The sequence below is a fragment of the Onychostoma macrolepis genome, chromosome 06 (genome assembly GCF_012432095.1).
Source record: "Onychostoma macrolepis isolate SWU-2019 chromosome 06, ASM1243209v1, whole genome shotgun sequence".
Classification (NCBI taxonomy): Eukaryota; Metazoa; Chordata; class Actinopteri; order Cypriniformes; family Cyprinidae; genus Onychostoma; species Onychostoma macrolepis.
Window position 1 is genome coordinate 7363832 of NC_081160.1, and position 18861 is coordinate 7382692.

Here is an 18861-nt window from a genome sequence, read left to right on the forward strand (position 1 = left end):
ACCGTTCTGAAGTTTGGGGTCAGTAAGTTTTTTTTGTTTTAAAAAAAAAAAAAAAAAAGGAATTAATACTTTTATTCTGCAAAGATGCATTAAAGAAATGCATACTTTTGTATTCCAAACAAATGCTATCTTTTGAACTTTCCATTCATCAAAAAATCTTGAAAAGCGTGTAGCACCACAAAAATATTAAGCAGCACAACTGTTTTCTACGGAGCCCCGCACATGACATAAAAAATAATAAATAAAAAAAATAGTAGGCTAAATCGTGCGCACAATTTATTATTTGTTTCTTGCATGACGTGCGGGGCTCCGTAATTTTCAACACTCAAAACAATTAAAAAAAATAAAATAATAAAAACTTAATTGAGCACCAAATTTAACTTTAGCATGATTTCTGGAGGATCATATGACACTGAAGACTGGGTAATAATAATAGTAGAGAAAATAGTTATTTTAAATTGCAATTATATTTTACAATATTGTTCAAATAAATGCCACCTGGTTGGGTATAAGGGATTTCTTTCATAAACATAAAAATAACTCAGACCACAAACTTTTGCATGCTATATGGCTACAAGGTAAATATATATATATATATATATATATTAGAATTAAAAATAAGGAGATAAGCTATTTGAAAGATAATTTCACAGCTATTGCACTCACAGAGCAATTTCCAACTGTAAAAATATTAATACAGAAAAATACATGACTCTAAGATGCACTATATTTCAAGCAATGAGTATAGCACCATGAAATGTGAAATAAATATCTTTTATTATTTTCATCATCATTAGCAACACTTTACAAAGTGCCAGCCGTCATAGACAATCTCAAGATGTCAACCTGCAAATAGGCCGATCAGTCCTGCCATCAGCAGACCACAGAGCCCCGGTGGGCCTTTATGATGCCAATCATGCTTAGAATTTTGAGTTAAAAAAACAGAGAAAATAAAAATATATATATAAAAAAAATATGCGTACCACTGATATACAGATTTGATATAAACAGGCTTATTGGTCACAAACCAAATTGAATTATAAACATGGCTTTTCTCATACAATAGACAAAGAGGACAAACAACAGATATAAGTTCTGTACCAGATAAGTGTACTGTCTAAAAAAAAAAAAAAAACGTACATTTCATTTCAGAGTTCTAAACTTCTTTTGTTTTTGTCTTTTTTTTTTTTCTTCTTTCTTTTCTGTCATCAGTTGTACAAGGCGCAAGGCATTGAGTGCGCTGGCAATAATCTCACTCAACCGGCACACAGAAAAGAAGTCTCTTTGAAACACAGACAGTCAAACACACTCAGACGATATAACACTCACACAAACAAATACAAAGTGCATTCATGACCCTGGAGTGGCAGCAGTGGCGTGTTTCACTGACGAATCCAGCCTGTTCGAGTTCATGGAAAACTTCCTGTAATTACTTTCATAAATAAACAATGCATTATGCAGCTATGGAACTCTTTTCTTAAACTGGAGAGATATTTCGAAGAAAAAAAATCCAACAATTTATTTACAGGCAAATAGTTGAATGATGCCACCCAGTGGTGAAAAAAATCTGACATTACATTCCAGTAGGAAGATTCTCAATTTGCTTTACAACAAACTCCGGCCAGGATACCAGTCATGTTGGTCCGAGTCAGTTTCTTTGGCACCAGTCAGCATTTAGACGTTCGGCTCTCATTTTCAAACTGAATTTACAAAAACCAGCCACCATTCGTCTGTTAATTCTGCAAGCGTGTTTGAGGAACGAGTTGCAGCACAACAGTGGCAATGAATTAACCACAGACGAGAGCAGACTTTAGATCAGTGAGTGACCATGTGACCGACCTAACCAACATGGCTAGTAACCAGGGCAACTGTTTTTTCTCGTATTTCATAACAGAAAACAAGCATTCAGACTCACGCAATATCACATATCGCTTGCAAACACACACACACACACACACACAATGACTGACGAACACTGGCAAAAGTATTAAAATCAGTGTAAAAATCATGGTCTCAAAATGTGCAAACATTTCAGCATCAAAAAGAAAATCTGAACAGTACATACATTACAAACATACACTGCCTACTTTTCATGTAGTATGTCTGTACACCATCCTAACGAGTAATGCTTAAATGAAAATAAATGTGGCTTTAGTTCTATGAACTGGCACTTTAAAACTCTACAGACCAGAAATTTTGCTCATTATACTGGGTGCGGAGAAATTCCTTCAAATACTGCCAGAGCAACCCAGGGTTAGCAACGGCGGGCCCAAATCACATGACATTATACAAGAAAGACGTTAAAAAAACAGCTGCAAGGGACAAGAGCAAACAAAGTGGGCCTGCCCATGTTTAAATGACTGAAGGGGGCCTCGGATTGAGAACTGCTAATACAGTAGGTCTATTGTGTGAGCGGGTCTTCCATGTCCTTCACTCCCAGATATCATGATCCGGAACAGCCGCATGAAATCATTCCTAAGTAACTCTACACAATGGAGGTAGACTTTCTAAGTCACCAACAGAAAACCGTAAACGTTTGCTTGGAGTGTAATTGTACCATCTGAAAAACGAGTACCACATGCAGTCTCATTGCTATAGTTACTCTAACTGACAGCAAAAAGCTAGTTTCTCTCATGTTATCACAATCTATCGGCCCAGGGTAGTTTACTTTGCTAGTTACAGCGTTCACACAGGACGAGTTCTTACACTGAAACAGCTAGACCGATCACATTCTAAAACAATGTTTATAGATGTGTTCATTTGTTCATTGTTTTAAAATTAACAATGAGCAGCGGACACATGGGTCAATGATATATAATAGCATTCGTGATTCTTAAAGTATATTTTGTTCTCAAGTTGGTTTCATATGAGTTAGTGTTTAATGACTTTAAAAATGGTGTAACCAATAACATTACTTGAATACAATTGAGTGTACATTTTAATCGTTGTTTAAAAAAAATAATTACTTTAAGTAAAAAAAAAATTTTTATTAATTAAATTAAATATAGTAATTTTTTGGGGGGATACTAACACTGCGTGACATTTTACAACCTAAACTAACCAGTCATAAAAATATCATAAATTTCATTTATCATAAAATGTCATTTTCTAATATTTTAAGAAATGAGGGTTTGCAGGGGCCCTGTATGAGAGTATAATTTCTTGATTTAAGTTTTTCTTGCGACTATCAGTTTGATAGTTTTAGTCAGAATTTGATTTAGCAAACAACAGTTCAAAAATTAAAAAGCAATTTTGGTAAAGTTTTTAAATAAAATAAGACTAATAAATAATTAAAAATAACTGTTTTTATCTTCATCTTCAGTCAAATTACTTAAAAAAAAAATTTAAAAAAATAATAAATTTTAAGTATTTTTTATTATGATATCAGGACAGTTATTACCCTGACATATTTGAAATTATGCTGCTTTTTTTTTTTTAAATAAAATATGATTATGGCATTCTGTCACTGACCCACATGTGCAAAAAGAAGAAAAAAAAAAAAAATTCACCAATTCACAGAGAGAGAACACAAGAACGTGTCCTGTGTGAACGGACCACGAGTATGAAGCTTATTCTTATTCTCAGGTCACTATAAGTAAGCAATATGAAATCGCTGCTTAAATTTGAATTGTTTCCATTCTACGATTATTAAATTACCATAAGCATATGCCAACTCATTAATACCATACTCTCATAATTATGAGAGGGGAAGAATAAATAGCTTTCTAATTAAGAACGGCAGATTGTGACAAGGAATGAAGAAAACAAACCTAATGGATTAAGGAAGGAACGAGGGTAACCGCAAAAGGTATGTTATCACCTACACCTGAAGGCAGGCATTATAGCACTACGTGGAGGAGAGATCTCTGAATGAGTCTTGAACAGCAACGTGACCACTCACTAAAATATTCAAAAGCGTTCACTAGCAGAAAGTGTGTAACCAAGTGCTTGACAAAGAGTGTGAACGGGTGAAACATCCTGTCCCAAGGCATTGTGGGATAGCGAGGTTAATTTATAGGCAAACCGTTAGTACTGTCAAGTGCTGAGTATTGTTAGGATTTGTGAAATTCTGCATATTCTGAAACCTACGGAAATACATTATAGTGAAGAAGACTTCTGATGAATTGGAACATCAGACATCTGGTATTGAAAATATCAGCAGAACGGATCCAGGTTGTGTAGTCTTCACTAGAAGTGCACTTACAGTGTCAACTTTCATATTGAGAGCAATCCATTTCTCTATTCAACTCTAAAGGTCTTTGCACACTGAGTCCGAAATTTTCACACGTTAAAAAATAAATATGACCTCACATTGTGTCAATCATGTTTACACACCGCCTTCCGAAACATTTGTCTGTCATAAAAATAAAAAAAATTCAGATCAGCTTCGATTTTCTGCATTTTTGCATTCATGGCAAGCATTTTGATGGAAAAGGATGACGAATACTAAAAAAAACGCATACGAAAATTTCGGACTCAGTGTGTAAGCATCTTAGCTTTCTATGTTCTTGAGATTTATACTGGAATCAGAGCGATTCTTACGGTAAAATGTCCAGGCACTAAACCCTGCCTGTGTGGTCCGGGTTTTTTTTGTTTTTTTTACGCTTTGGTGAGTGAGTGTGTATTCAACCTGCCTACCTGATCAGATTGAAGTGTACGGCACTGTGTTAAGAGAATGCACAGGTGAACCTGACCCGAGATCAGTTTGCCAGCAGAGGGACCAAAGGGGGAAAAAAGGCAGAGGCTGTTTATGCTGATCTAGAAACAGTGTGAAGAGCCGAACTGTCCTAAATAATTCCTGTACAGACAAAGTCAGAAAGACTTGTGAGAGGCTGTGCATTAAACCTATAAAATTCTAGAAAAATGATCGGACACTTAAGACAGAGCAGAATACAAAAAAAAGAGGAAGGAGACTTTGTAAAAAGGCACACAGTAAAAACAGAAACAAAGCAGAAACGGGTACAAGATCCTGATGAATTCTAGAGCTAGAAAAAGCAAATATACTCTGGTATGTGGTTGCGATCAGAAGGTGAGAGAGAGTTCAGCAAACGCAAACGTTTGTACAGCATAGTGAGTAAATATTCTACAGTAAGATCTTCCATCAGAGTTCATGTATATATGTGTGTGCGTGCATGTGTGTGTGTGTGTGTGTGTGTATGTTCTAGGAGGACTGTGCAAGAAAATGAGAACTTTTAGAAGCCATGACAGCCGGGCTGGAGAGTCCCATGCATCCTGTCATCTATTCTGTTCCGTTTCATTTTTTCCTTTTACCCTTTAGCAGCGTATTGGTGTACCTGCCTTGTTCTGGGGTTGACATTCCAAGATCTTCCTGCATTAACCCAGTGCATCCAGAACCCAACCGGACTCCCCAGAGCAAAGGCTCTCCACAATCATGGGGGATATCAAAACATTAAAATGAATAAAAGAAAGCCTTTAAAAGACAACATCCTCAAGTTTTTGGGGGGTACCGATATCCGTTTAGTCTTTAGGGGTACTTACCCCTGAGTGAAATTAAGGTGCAATGTTTTCGTACTGAATCAAGCTGCTCCAAATCACCGTCCTGCTCCAGCAGAGGTGTGAGATTAGGCCACTGCCCTCTTCGCTATGCGCTCTGGTCCGAGTAGGGGCTCGTAGGCCTGCTGGGAAGAGTCTGAAAAGGGGATGGTCCTACAGACACTTTTGGTAGTCTCTGATTGGTCAGAGATGGAAGGGGTAGTGGCTAGTGGACGAAAGTGTGCCGTAATAGGTCATCAGCAGCTGGACGCTGTTTAGTCTCCACAAAAATCCGTTTAAGGAAATCACGGCAGTGGTCCGACACGTGAGGCGGCAGAGTGGGGTTGGTGGGCTGTGTGGCGATTTTAAAAATGGCTGCCATTGCTTCGTACTCCGCCCAGGGCGGCCGCTGAGTTAACATCTCCACCACAGTGCAGCCGATGCTCCTGGATTCAGGGAGGAATTATTATCATAGTTGAAGTGAGACGCACAAAAACATATACACAATCTTTTCTCATAGTGTTCATACAACATGCTAGAAACTGGACAGTCTATTACACTGACCCAGGGCCACCAGAGGTCCTTATTGTAGAGCCCCGCAAGCATCACAATTTCAGCTTAAAAGATTTAAAGTCACAATGAAATGGAGGTAGCCTTTTTTCTTCCATGTTGTGATGTACATTCAAGTTAAACAGAATATTGAAACGGTAAAAAATGTACAGCGGGGTTACTTGGTTCTACCCATTGGTTGTTGATTGAATACAGACAGATATGAACATAAATATGCAGTCTATTGTAAGAAAGGGATGGATTTAAGTAGATTAAATGTTTGTCATTAAAAGTCACCAGAGAGAAGTCTGTCATTTTGCCATCAACTTATAACATTTTAATTAAAAACATTCGCAATCATGTATTTAAAAAAAAGATGGAAGTGAATTTTCATTTCATGCAGATTTTAAGGGCTTACCAGATATCAGCTTTCCTGCCATACCCCTCTCCGCTGATGACCTCAGGGCTCATCCAGTAAGGTGTACCTGTCACTGACTTGATGCCCGTCCCGGACAAGCAGATGGTTTGGAGCCGCCGACTCGCTCCAAAGTCACCAAGCTTCACGTTACCTGCAGAGTCCCGAAGGATATTGGCACCTGTATGAATGAAAGAACAAGGGAAAAAAGTTGATCATGGAGGGAAGGAATAAGTGAGATTATAAATTAAACAAAAATGTCTAAAGTAACAGTTCTATGTTAAAGCATAAAACGTAACGACAATAGTACTGACTCGGTTTCATTCAAAGACAAACAGTGAACTCCAATGCTAATGTTCATTTTTAAAAGAAGTGTGAATATTTTGCTAATGTACATGCAGAAGCATTAGAAGATTTAGACATTCAAATGACAATTACAAAAGAAGTTTGAGTGCTATATGTATTGCATCTATATGTGTATAAAAAAATATTAAAAAACATAAACATTCAGTTCATCACAACTGACAACATCGCATGCAGTTGGTTCACCTTTAATATCTCTATGGACAATCATGTTACTGTGCAGGTAGCACACGCCTTCTAGTATCTGCCGTGTATATTTACGTGTGACGTTCTCCGTCAGAGCACCGTAAGACTTCAGCTGGTCTTTAATGGAGCCCTGTAGAACATAAAATCAAAATGTCAAAAGAAAGACACCGTATCTACACAGTCCTTACTGGAAGTCATTTACAGGGATAAATATTCAGTAAATGAACAGTAAGTGAATCCATTAGGGCAGTTTCTGAATTAATGTCTCACTTACTGAACCGGACGTTACCCTTTTAGTCATGTCCGATTTGAAAAGGACTAAGAGCTGTTAGTGTGTTTTGTATATTTACTGTTGGTAAGCTTAACATCAATGCGCGAATTAGCGCATACTTACCCCAGGCATGTACTCCATAAAAATGGAAAGAGTTCTTTCATGCGTGTCTCGCAAGCAGCCATAGTATTGAACAATGCGCTCATGGAATAGATTTTTCAGCAGCTGAATCTCACACTCCAGAGCACTCACCTCCTGAACACACATACAAACCACAGTAAGTGCAAAGGTTCACTACTAAACACCTTTTTTCGCTGTACAAAGCCTGAAAAACAATGTTCACCTTGCTGGTTTCTGGGCTATCTGGGTCAAACTGCACCTGTTTAACAGCCAGTTCTCTGCCGGTGTCTGCGTCATAGCAAAGAAACACTCGCCCGAATGCTCCTTGCCCCAAAAGCTTCCCTAGACGCCAGTTTGTGGGAGCACGAGGGGCTATAAACAAAGGAAAGAGACGATTACACAGAGGACAACACGCTATACAGAGTTTCCCCTCTGCTTTTTGACCAATTTATTTCAATGATTTCTCTAGTCCATCATGTTTTAGTGGATTTATAATTTATTAAAGACTATAAAAATTGTTTTATAGATAATGCACTCATAAAGAGCAATTTCTAAAAGGTTAAGAAATTTTGTAGGATAGTACTATGATTAAATGAAGAAAACTAGACTAAGATATAAAATATTCTTCGATCTCACTTGACTCTTCAGAAATCAGTCTAATATGCTGATTTGGAGCTCAATTAACATTTCTTATTATACCAGTTAAAAATGTTATGCTGCTTAATTTTTGAATCGATTAGAAAGCTTAAAACAAAAGAATTTTTGTAACACTATAAATGTCTTTACTGTTACTTTTGCTCCATTGAACACATCCTTACTGAATAAATGTATTTTGAAAGGGAATGTATATAAAATACCCTTGAAATATTTGGTTATTGGAAAGCAACATAAATTTGCAGCTGAGCAAATTACAAATGCACACCTCAAACTCAAGCTATAATTAGTAGTGTCACATCTGACAAATCAGAACTATAATAAGATTCATCTGCATGTCGACACCAAGTTAACATTAGACCAGCCACAATGAGAACATTGTTAGTACAAAGGAAACTGGTAGAAACAAAAGATGTTCTCCTCTAAACTCTAAATGCACTCACAGCGGCTTGGAGGGCTGATGTCCATGACTGAGAGAGTGGGGTTAGAACTTGGCTCTATGTCGCTGCCACGGCGTCTGCGCCCCGGTTCCTCTAGCTCAGGAGTAAAGATGCTGCTTCCACTGCTAGTGCTGGGGCTCTGCTGCTCTGTTGGACTGAAACTCACTGGAGAACGAAAACCATGAGCCTGAGTCCGCCGCGCTCTGGGAAAGGTCTTTCGCCCTGAGTGGAGAAAGATGATCCAATTTAGGAACAGCGCATGCTAGCTTGATTTTGCTTTTTGGAAAAATGACCAAAGCTTCTGTTTATGGCCAAGGTCCAACATAATCTCACCATCGCTGTAGTCGTGCAGACCAAATGAGATGGGATATCGCCTAGGATAGGTTCCTCCTTTCCCTGTTTTTTCAAACACTGGTATATCGTACTCTGTGAAACAGAGCAGAAACAATCAAGATAGACTTAGAAATGTAATCTAACGTTAGTATTTATGTGACATCAAAGCAGAAGGATCAGCAACAGCTTACCAGGGAACTCTTGATGGTTATCAGGGTAGCTCAGGGCTCGAGGCATACGGGATTTAGGATAGGTATCACTGTAAGAGATCCATTAAAAAAATAAATAAAATGAATTTAACTGCATGCAGGAACTGTACATTACTGTTCAAAAAGTCTCTCATGCTTACCAAGGCAGCATTTATTTGATCAAAAAAGCAAAAACAGTATTATTACCATTTTAAATAATGCTTTTTCTATTTTAATATATTTTCAAATGCAATTTATTCTTGTGAATTTTCAGCAGCTATTACTTCAGCCTTCAGTGCCACATGATCCTCATTCTAATATGCTCATTTGTAGCTCAAGGATAATTTCTTATTATTATACAAGAGATGCACCGATCGACCAGGCGGGGACCGGAATCACCCGATTTTCCACATGATTGGCCTAGACCAGTGAGTCTGCGGTCAGTCTGCCGATTTGAGCTGGTCCATTTTTACGTCACACTTACTCTTACATCTGCATGTAAACATGTCACTTCTCCACTGTGAGTGAAGAAGACACAAAGTTCACAATTTGTAATACGTGTAGGGCCAAAGTAAACTGTGGGGGAACCACAGGACAGTAGATTTTTTAAAGGGGCAAGTTATAGAGAATTTTATTTGCCCGACCAGATAAGAAGCCTGATTAAAACCTCAATAACAAAAATAACTAGTGAAGCACTGAAACTTGGCCACCAAAACATTTTCACGTGAGAATGATTCTGAATTTATGCATTCAGCATAAACAGTGACTGATAATGTAAAGCCAAATGAGGCTTGTGCATCCTGAGTGAGAGTGAGAGAGAGAAAGATTTGTGCAGAAATCAAAACAAATGAGCGCAACACAAAAAAGTTTTAGATGTATACAAAAAAACATTTATAAGATAAGATTTAGGCAAGCAACATTATACGACCAAGATGTTCCCACCCCAAATATCTACACAACTGCAATGTAACACTGGTTTTATACAATAGCAGTTCAATAAACAAAGTTAAAAATTAAGTGACTTACATTTTAGGCACAATATGGATTCTTTTTGCTCAATTTTGCTGAAGAAAATCGTTCTAATCAAAGCCACAGCAGAACTGGGGATGGTTGCATAAAGGATTTAGACTAGTCTTATAAGTTAGTCTTCAAATTTTTTTCTTCAAGACTGGTCATATTTTTTTTAATTCAGTAACATAAAAGCATAGATTAATCCAAGTAGAATCCAAAAATAAGACTGGCTGCCCTTTGGCTAACTGCTAGTTGCTCAAACTCATACTTTTAACATAGAGGCTAGGTTTATACAACTGGCCCCTGTCTCCAAGCAACACCACAGCCTGTTTTGTTACTGAATGAATCCATGTTTTTGAACGATCAAGCGAGTCAATGATACAGTAACCCATTCATAAAGAAAAGTCATTTGCCTCGATTCTGAATGAATGAGCCATTTGAAGGAATCGGTTGAACGAATGACTAAATGACTCACTCATTAAAAGAGTCATTTGCTGCCTCCTACTGGTGGTATGGTTTCATATTTAAAAGTATCACTGTATTTTTCCAAATTTCTTTGTATATTCAAAAAATGTTTTAAACATTAATCTTTTTACATAATATTTTTGCATTTGAAATTCTGCGGTGTAAATGCACTTATGGCACCTCAGCTTCATCAAACAGTCTGTGTAAATACATCTAATGCCACTTCAGATGCAGCTTCCGTTTCCTGCAGTAGAAAGATGGAGTTTGTTGATACTGATTTCATTTGAATGACAACAACTCCACAGTCTCATTATTCTAACCGAATTAAATGAAACAATGTAAGAATCTGATGTGAAAGATAACACATTTTAGGGAAATTACCATTTATAAACAGTGGGAAATATCATCCGTTTTGTTATATACAGCAACTCATTTTCAGTTAATTATTTCTAACTCTCTCCAGTCACAGAGCACTTTATTTTGAGAGCTGTTTATGTCAGAGAACATCTGTAACTTAGTTCAGATCGGGGGAACTGTAATGTTCAATAATTTATTTTATTATGCAAATAATTTTTTGCATATATATATATATATATATATATATATACAGTGAGGAAAATAAGTATTTGAACACCCTGCTATTTTGCAAGTTCTCCCACTTAGAAATCATGGAGGGGTTTGAAATTGTCATCGTAGGTGCATGTCCACTGTGAGAGACATAATCTAAAAAAATAAATCCAGAAATCACAATGTATGATTTTTTAACTATTTATTTGTATGATACAGCTGCAAATAAGTATTTGAACACCTGAGAAAATCAATGTTAATATTTGGTACAGTAGCCTTTGTTTGCAATTACAGAGGTCAAACGTTTCCTGTAGTTTTTCACCAGGTTTGCACACACTGCAGGAGGGATTTTGGCCCACTCCTCCACACAGATCTTCTCTAGATCAGTCAGGTTTCTGGCTTTGAGCTCCCTACAAAGATTCTCTATTGGGTTTAGGTCTGGAGACTGGCTAGGCCACGCCAGAACCTTGATAGGCTTCTTACAGAGCCACTCCTTGGTTATCCTGGCTGTGTGCTTGGTCATTGTCATGTTGGAAGACCCAGCCTCGACCCATCTTCAATGCTCTAACTGAGGGAAGGAGGTTGTTCCCCAAAATCTCGCAATACATGGCCCCGGTCATCCTCTCCTTAATACAGTGCAGTCGCCCTGTCCCATGTGCAGAAAAACACCCCCAAAGCATGATGCTACCACCCCCATGCTTCACAGTAGGGATGGTGTTCTTGGGATGGTACTCATCATTCTTCTTCCTCCAAACACGTTTAGTGGAATTATGACCAAAAGTTCTATTTTGGTCTCATCTGACCACATGACTTTCTCCCATGACTCCTCTGGATCATCCAAATGGTCACTGGCAAACTTAAGTCGGGCCTGGACATGTGCTGGTTTAAGCAGGGGAACCTTCCGTGCCATGCATGATTTCAAACCATGATGTCTTAGTGTATTACCAACAGTAACCTTGGAAGCGGTGGTCCCAGCTCTTTTCAGGTCATTGACCAGCTCCTCCCGTGTAGTTCTGGGCTGATTTCTCACCTTTCTTAGGATCATTGAGACCCCACGAGGTGAGATCTTGCATGGAGACCCAGTCCGAGGGAGATTGACAGTCATGTTTAGCTTCTTCCATTTTCTAATGATTGCTCCAACAGTGGACCTTTTTCACCAAGCTGCTTGGCAATTTCCCGTAGCCCTTTCCAGCCTTGTGGAGGTGTACAATTTTGTCTCTAGTGTCTTTGGACAGCTCTTTGGTGTTGGCCATGTTAGTAGTTGGATTCTTACTGATTGTATGGGGTGGACAGGTGTCTTTATGCAGCTAACGACCTCAAACAGGTCCATCTAATTTAGGATAATAAATGGAGTGGAGGTGGACATTTTAAAGGCAGACTAACAGGTCTTTGAGGGTCAGAATTCTAGCTGATAGACAGGTGTTCAAATACTTATTTGCAGCTGTATCATACAAATAAATAGTTAAAAATCATACATTGTGATTTCTGGATTTTTTTTTAGATTATGTCTCTCACAGTGGACATGCACCCACGATGACAATTTCAGACCCTCCATGATTTCTAAGTGGGAGAACTTGCAAAATAGCAGGGTGTTCAAATACTTATTTTCCTCACTATATATATATATATATATATATATATATATATATATATATATATATATATATATATATATATATATATATATATATATATATATATATGCTGTCAATTATAGTTCTTAGAAAGAAAATCGGTATCGGCAGGTCACTCTTACAAAAAAAAATGGAAAATCGGAATCAGCCAAGAAGATTACAATCGGTGCATCTCTACTTAATACTTTTCCTGACATACTAAAGGAATGCTGTAGTTGCAAGTTCAGATTGCATTTTCAGTAATGCATTCGTTAAAGGAAGTCTATGGGCAAGGCACCATCTTCAGTAATAGTTTTATTGTGGCTACATGTATGTGTGGGTTAGTTGTTCACCTATCAAGTGGACTGTCCAGTGAAGGACAGCTGCCTGACGCTGAATTCTCAGGACTGCTCATAGACAGAGGGTCCAGCATCTATAGAGAGAAAAACAGGAAAAGATAAATGAGCTGTCAGGAAACAGGCTGATTATGCTACTGCTTAGTAAACCCACATCAGCTCACCCAGATGTGTGAGACTTTTTACCTGGTCCATGCTCTCTGGTATGAATTCGCCCTCACTGTTGATGCTTGTGAAAGAGCCGTTTCTGGCCACCTGCTGCAGAGCATCAGGAATATAGCCTGGAGGAGGAGAGCTACGATCGGTTGACTGAGAACCTGGAGAAGAAGCAAGAGAGCAACAAACACCTTATGAACTTTCATAATCTGAACAGAATGGAGTCAGGTAGATTAAGGTGTGGGATTGAAAAGTAAAAGTTTTGTCACATCAGCCCAAATGGAAAGTCATTTCAGAAGAAGAGTAAGTCACTATATTTTAATAAAATATAATGAAGAGATTTTTTCTTTCAAAGAAATCTTTGAAAGATTTTCTTTCAAATCTTTCAATGAATTGCACACAATGAGGCCAAGAGTGTGCATTTCAAAAAGTAAATGGGGTCAATTTCATATTTATGTTGACTTCTGTCAAGGATGCAATTCAAAACCACTGAGTCCAACCCACCTATGAGTGCCAGCATGTTCTTTTTATCTGCAACACTGAAGTCTGTGTTGTCCAAGTTCTCGTGAGCTGGCAACAGGTCCTTACTGGAGACAGAGTTCTGAAAGCACAAGAACATTTGATGCATTTAGGTCTTAGATTAGGTTACAGGTCTCAGACTAGCACTTTTTCTCTGAACGCAGTTTATAATGCCCCCTGACCTGAGTACAGGAGGGGAGCACAAGCAGGATTTTTAGACTCTTCATATGCACTGATCGATCCAACAGCTCCACAGCTTTATCCAGATCATCCTGAGTACTCAACGGAATCACAAGCTACAGGACAGAGAAAAGGAAAACAGGCTTTCTGTTATGAAAACATCCCATATCATAAATATGATAAAGCTGTAGTAACATCTTTTACCTCATTATTGGTGTAATGCAGGTCCATGGTCTGCCCAAATGCTATTTTAGCCTTGGTGCTCAGATCTTCAAGACTGACAGGTCGAGGGAACTGCAGGATCCTTAAGTAACACATAATACACTATAAACCACACCATCATCTGCTACTTTGACAAAATCAAGCAAAAGGTTCCTCCAAATGCAAAGTGTTGGGGAAAGTTACTTTTAAAAGTAATGCATTATGATATTGCGTTACTCAGTTAAAAAACATAACCAATTGCATTACATAGCTACTTTTAGTGGAAAGAAATATATTATGTTACTTTTGCATTAATTTTTGTCACCTGGACTGGGCTTGTTTAATTGTTTTTAATAACAAAAAAAAAGTTAGATTTTTGGCAACTGTAAAAGCCCTTTGATACCAACAGTGAAATTAATAAGCTTCAGGCTAATGAAAGTGCCTCTGCACCTCACTCCCAGTTTCTCTTAACACAGTGACAGGAGAGGTGTCAGTGAATAAATTACATTACTTATTTGAAAAAGTAGATATTTCATAGTAAAATTAAAAGTAATGCATTACTTTTGAGAAAAGTAATCTGATTGCGTAACTCACATGCCTTGCAATGTGTTACCCCCAACACTGGTGATCATATCAAAATTACAAAAATAAATAAAAATCATTCATTCATATTCCAGTGTGGCATCTATTCTGGCAGTGTTTGGTGCTTAGTCTTTGCATAAACACACACAAACACTTTAAGACACACACTCAGATGCACACAAACACATGACAATCCAAAACTACATCACTAATCCACTAACACTAACTAAATAAGGAGCCCCTAAATTAATTTGGCTTAGACCAAAGTACATTATGTAAAGTGAATAAAAGTGGGAATAAAAACGCAGATTTGGACTAGCGACACAAGATCCATTACCAGCGTCTACAGGGCTCTGTCAGACAGGTTTAATTAAGAGAAACCTCTAGAGGGAAGTGCTAAAAATAGGAAGTGATGTAGAGCAGAAGCAAGAATTGTGGTCATTACCTCTTCTCTCCTCTGTACTCAAACTTCACCCTTACATCATTCTGTGGACAAGAAAACACAGTTTTACCCATCTATCAATGCACAGTTTCTTATTCACAACAGTGTGAAACAGCACTAGGAAACACAGACAATATAAATATAGATTCACAACATTTGTGTGTAACAGAAAATAAGCATTGATAGCAATACTGCAAAGATTTTAGTGCACTTTTTAATGTGCCTGTGACTGTGTTGATGGATTAGTTTCTTGAACTGTCCTTGTCTCACAGTTTGTTAATACAGATATTTTAACAGTGCCTCTTATTAAAAAAGGGCATTAAGGCTCCATTAATGAGTTCAAACTGTCTATTTCAATGCATGTATTCCACGAATGCAGCATCACTGATGTTCATTGAAGTCTCTATGGTATTTTTCATTTATTAAAATGTTTTTGCAAAATATTGCTTTATATTACTATATATGCTATATTACTACTTGTATATAAAATTATAAATATGCAATAATTAAAACAAATTTTTAAAAAAGGAAAATAATTAATATTGAGTTGCAGAAAAGTTTGATTATGTTCACCAGATTGATTATAATCTGTTTGATGTTCCTCAGACTAAAAATTGGTACAGAAAAATATCAAGACATTTTAAACTACATAACCCTCTAGTATGAAGACCCGTGTACAACAGTTAAACGATGTCATCGTCATCACCCTTATTTAACTGTGGTCACTTTTACAGTATATGTTCTCTTTGTATGTGTTCAAGTGACAGATAAGTGGTAAATGCTGTAATATAACTTATAATGCCCATTTGTCATAATATGTTTTATTCTTGTAAATATTGAGTAATTATTTTATTTATTTATACATTAAGATAACAGTTATAGTCAGTGTTTTTTTTGTTTGTTTATTTGTTTTTAAGAAACTCAAAGTAGCTGGTGCTGATGTGAATAACAAAAGAGTCAATGCAGACCTGGTTCTTAGGGGAGGAGGCCTTGGGTTTGCCCAGGTCAGGCAGACCAGTTGGTCGACTGGATCGATGCAGCACCACCAGGTCTTGCATGATGGAATTCAGGGCCTCCTGCTCATCTACAAAGTATTTTTACTACAATTATGAATTCTCATTATAAACACAGATTACATACTTTGTACTAATAAAAATTCTTTCAGTATTTTGACAAATTTTTAAAAACTGAGCACATACCCATTTTGACAGATCACCGGTTCACCCAGGAGTAAAGGAAAGAGGATTCTCCCATGAAATGGGATCCTTTCTCCTGTACAAGAAAACAATATTTTTATTACATAAATAATAGCATTATTTATTAATGAGATTAACATAAAATAAGTGACAATAAACCATTAACAATTTATTAAGTGAAATCACTGGCACTAAATTGTTCTCTGTTGCTGCAGAACAGCAAAAACAAGTTCATCTTTATATAGCAGCACACTGGAAAGCAATGCTGTTGGATATGGAATTAGAATTACAATTACAATGAGTACATTTTTTTTGCAATTACTCAGAATTATCACATGACATTAGAATCATAGTCTGTCATTAGAGGAATAGTTCACTCCCTAAAAAATAGCTGAATAACACACTCACCCTCAGGCCATCCGAGATGTAGATGAATTTGTTTCTTTATCAGAACAGATTTGGAGAAATTTGGCATTATATCACTTGCTCACCAATCGATCCTCTGCAGTGAATAGGTGCCATCAAAATTAAAGTCCAAACAGCTGATAAAAACATCAAAATAATCCACAAGCAATCCACACGACTCTATTACATCAATTAACATCTTGTGAAGTGAAAAGCTGTGCATTTGTAAGAAACAAATCTGTCATTAAGGTGTTTTAACTTTAAATCGTTTCTTCTGGCCAAAATACAGTGGAGTCTATAATCCATACTAACACTTCCTCAAGTAAAAAAAAAAAAAAAAAAAAAAAACCTCCACCCTCTGTTGTCCTCCATCAAAATCCACCAACATATTTGTTTATAACTGTATTCACTTGTAAAAGTTGTTTGATCTGTGCATATTTCTCTCCTTATTCAGATTAAATGCCTTTTTCACTGGTGAAAGCAATATTATGGATATAGGACTCGTATTTTAGCTGGACACAGCAGTTTGAAGCTAAAAATGAGTTGATGAATTTGTTTATTCACTTCACAATATTGATGGTATGATGGCACCCATTCACTGCAGAGGATGCATTGGTGAGCAAGTGAGGAAATGCTACATTTCTCCAAATGTGATCCTGTGAAGAAATAAACTCATGTACATATTGGATGGCCTGAGGGTGAGAAAAATTGAAGTACATTTTCGTTTTTGGGTGAACTATTCCTTTAAAAGACCCAGTTACTGTACTGTCTTCAACAGGCATCTGTCAGAATCTGAACTGGATGACATTAGATGACAGCAGCAGCTAGTTTGGCTGATACACACACACACACACACACACACACATATAAGTATTTGATTTAAACTCATAAAAAAATCACGATATCTAAAAGTAAAAGTCAAATTACAGAAAAATATCTTATCAGAACAAGTCGTAAGTCGAGACAAGGTTTTACCCAATTCATTGCTATGTATGACAGTTCAAGTAAAACATAGTAACAACTGACAAAATAACACACACAATATGACAAAACGTACAAGAACGATTTCAGAAAATAATTTTTCAATTAATGTACGGATACATTCTAACGGCACGCAAAGCTGATTCCCAAGCTAATTGATTAGCTTGCTAGCACCTGTCAAAACTATGGCAGGTCAAAGTAACCAAATGCGATTACATACTGATGTTGTACTAAGGTCACAATGGCATTTAGTATTCAATTCTGTCTCGTCTGCACCAAGACACAATGTTAAATATAAGTACGGCCCTAAATCATATTTATAAACAAGTTAGTCGCTTAGCTCTCTAGGCCAAAATTAGCATTGCGTCAAGATGCTAACGAGCCACTTTGTGCTTTAACAGCTAACAGGGAGCTTTTTACGGCCTTGTGTGATTAAAATGCCTTTATTATGCAGTTATCTAATAAAACGGATACAAATAAAAAGTATTTGATCACCTGGGTGAGCTCGGTCCGTTCACTTCCTCATCCACAGATATGAGGCCTCGCGAAGAATCTGACAGACTCAATTAAACGGCTTCAACTTTAGTCCAAGGCCTGACTCAAATCATCTCACGCTGACTCCAACACACTTGAGAGGTTGGTGAAAGCCGCTGAGGGTGATTCCAGGCGAGTTTGTGGATGAAAACAGCTAATTATCGACTGCGAAACAGGGTTTGTTTACATTAGATTCAGCGCGCTCGACCTGACGAAGATCAACTGCTGTCAATTAGACTGAGAGAAGAATATTAAGATTCACGAACTAAGATGATAGCAATGCACAAGCATTAGCGGGTCTGATCAGAAAATTAACCCAAGTACGACACATTTAGCAAAAGATGTTAGATATTAAGTCCACTTAAAAACACACGCAGACACACACTACTTTAGAACAGCACCGCTGTCCTTTGACTCAAACAACTCACGTTACTCCACAGCGCCATCTGCCGACTGTCATCTAATTAATGCCTCGGATGGCCAGACTCGCAGAGTCAAGTTATAGCCAATCAGAGAACGTGGTTCGCTTCCTCTTGACCAATCAGAACATGGAATTCTTGCTAAATAACTCCCATTCGATTTACAGGCACATGTTTGCTGCGTGCGCAAATGCACCTCACGCTACAGCATGTATTTGACAT

At 37.4% G+C, this 18861-nt stretch overlaps 1 protein-coding gene across 2 annotated transcripts; it reads right to left on the minus strand.

Annotated features, from left to right (window-relative positions):
- Window positions 1–755: 755 nt before the first annotated feature.
- map3k2 (mitogen-activated protein kinase kinase kinase 2) lies at window positions 756–18673 on the minus strand. 2 transcript variants are annotated; one of them, XM_058778987.1, is made up of 17 exons: window positions 18649–18673; window positions 16304–16376; window positions 16073–16188; window positions 15108–15148; window positions 14084–14183; window positions 13882–13995; window positions 13685–13781; window positions 13211–13341; window positions 13022–13101; window positions 9016–9083; window positions 8825–8917; window positions 8495–8713; window positions 7621–7769; window positions 7401–7532; window positions 7007–7136; window positions 6461–6638; window positions 756–5939 (listed from the first exon to the last, which is right to left on the minus strand). In XM_058778987.1, exons 2-17 carry the CDS (start codon window positions 16305–16307, stop codon window positions 5720–5722), a joined length of 1872 nt encoding a protein of 623 aa, XP_058634970.1. In that variant the 5' UTR covers window positions 16308–16376; window positions 18649–18673; the 3' UTR covers window positions 756–5719. The 2 variants fall into 2 exon arrangements, with proteins under 2 accessions (XP_058634970.1, XP_058634969.1); XM_058778986.1 differs by lacking the exon at window positions 18649–18673 and adding an exon at window positions 18182–18642.
- Between the last annotated feature and the right edge of the window lie 188 nt (window positions 18674–18861).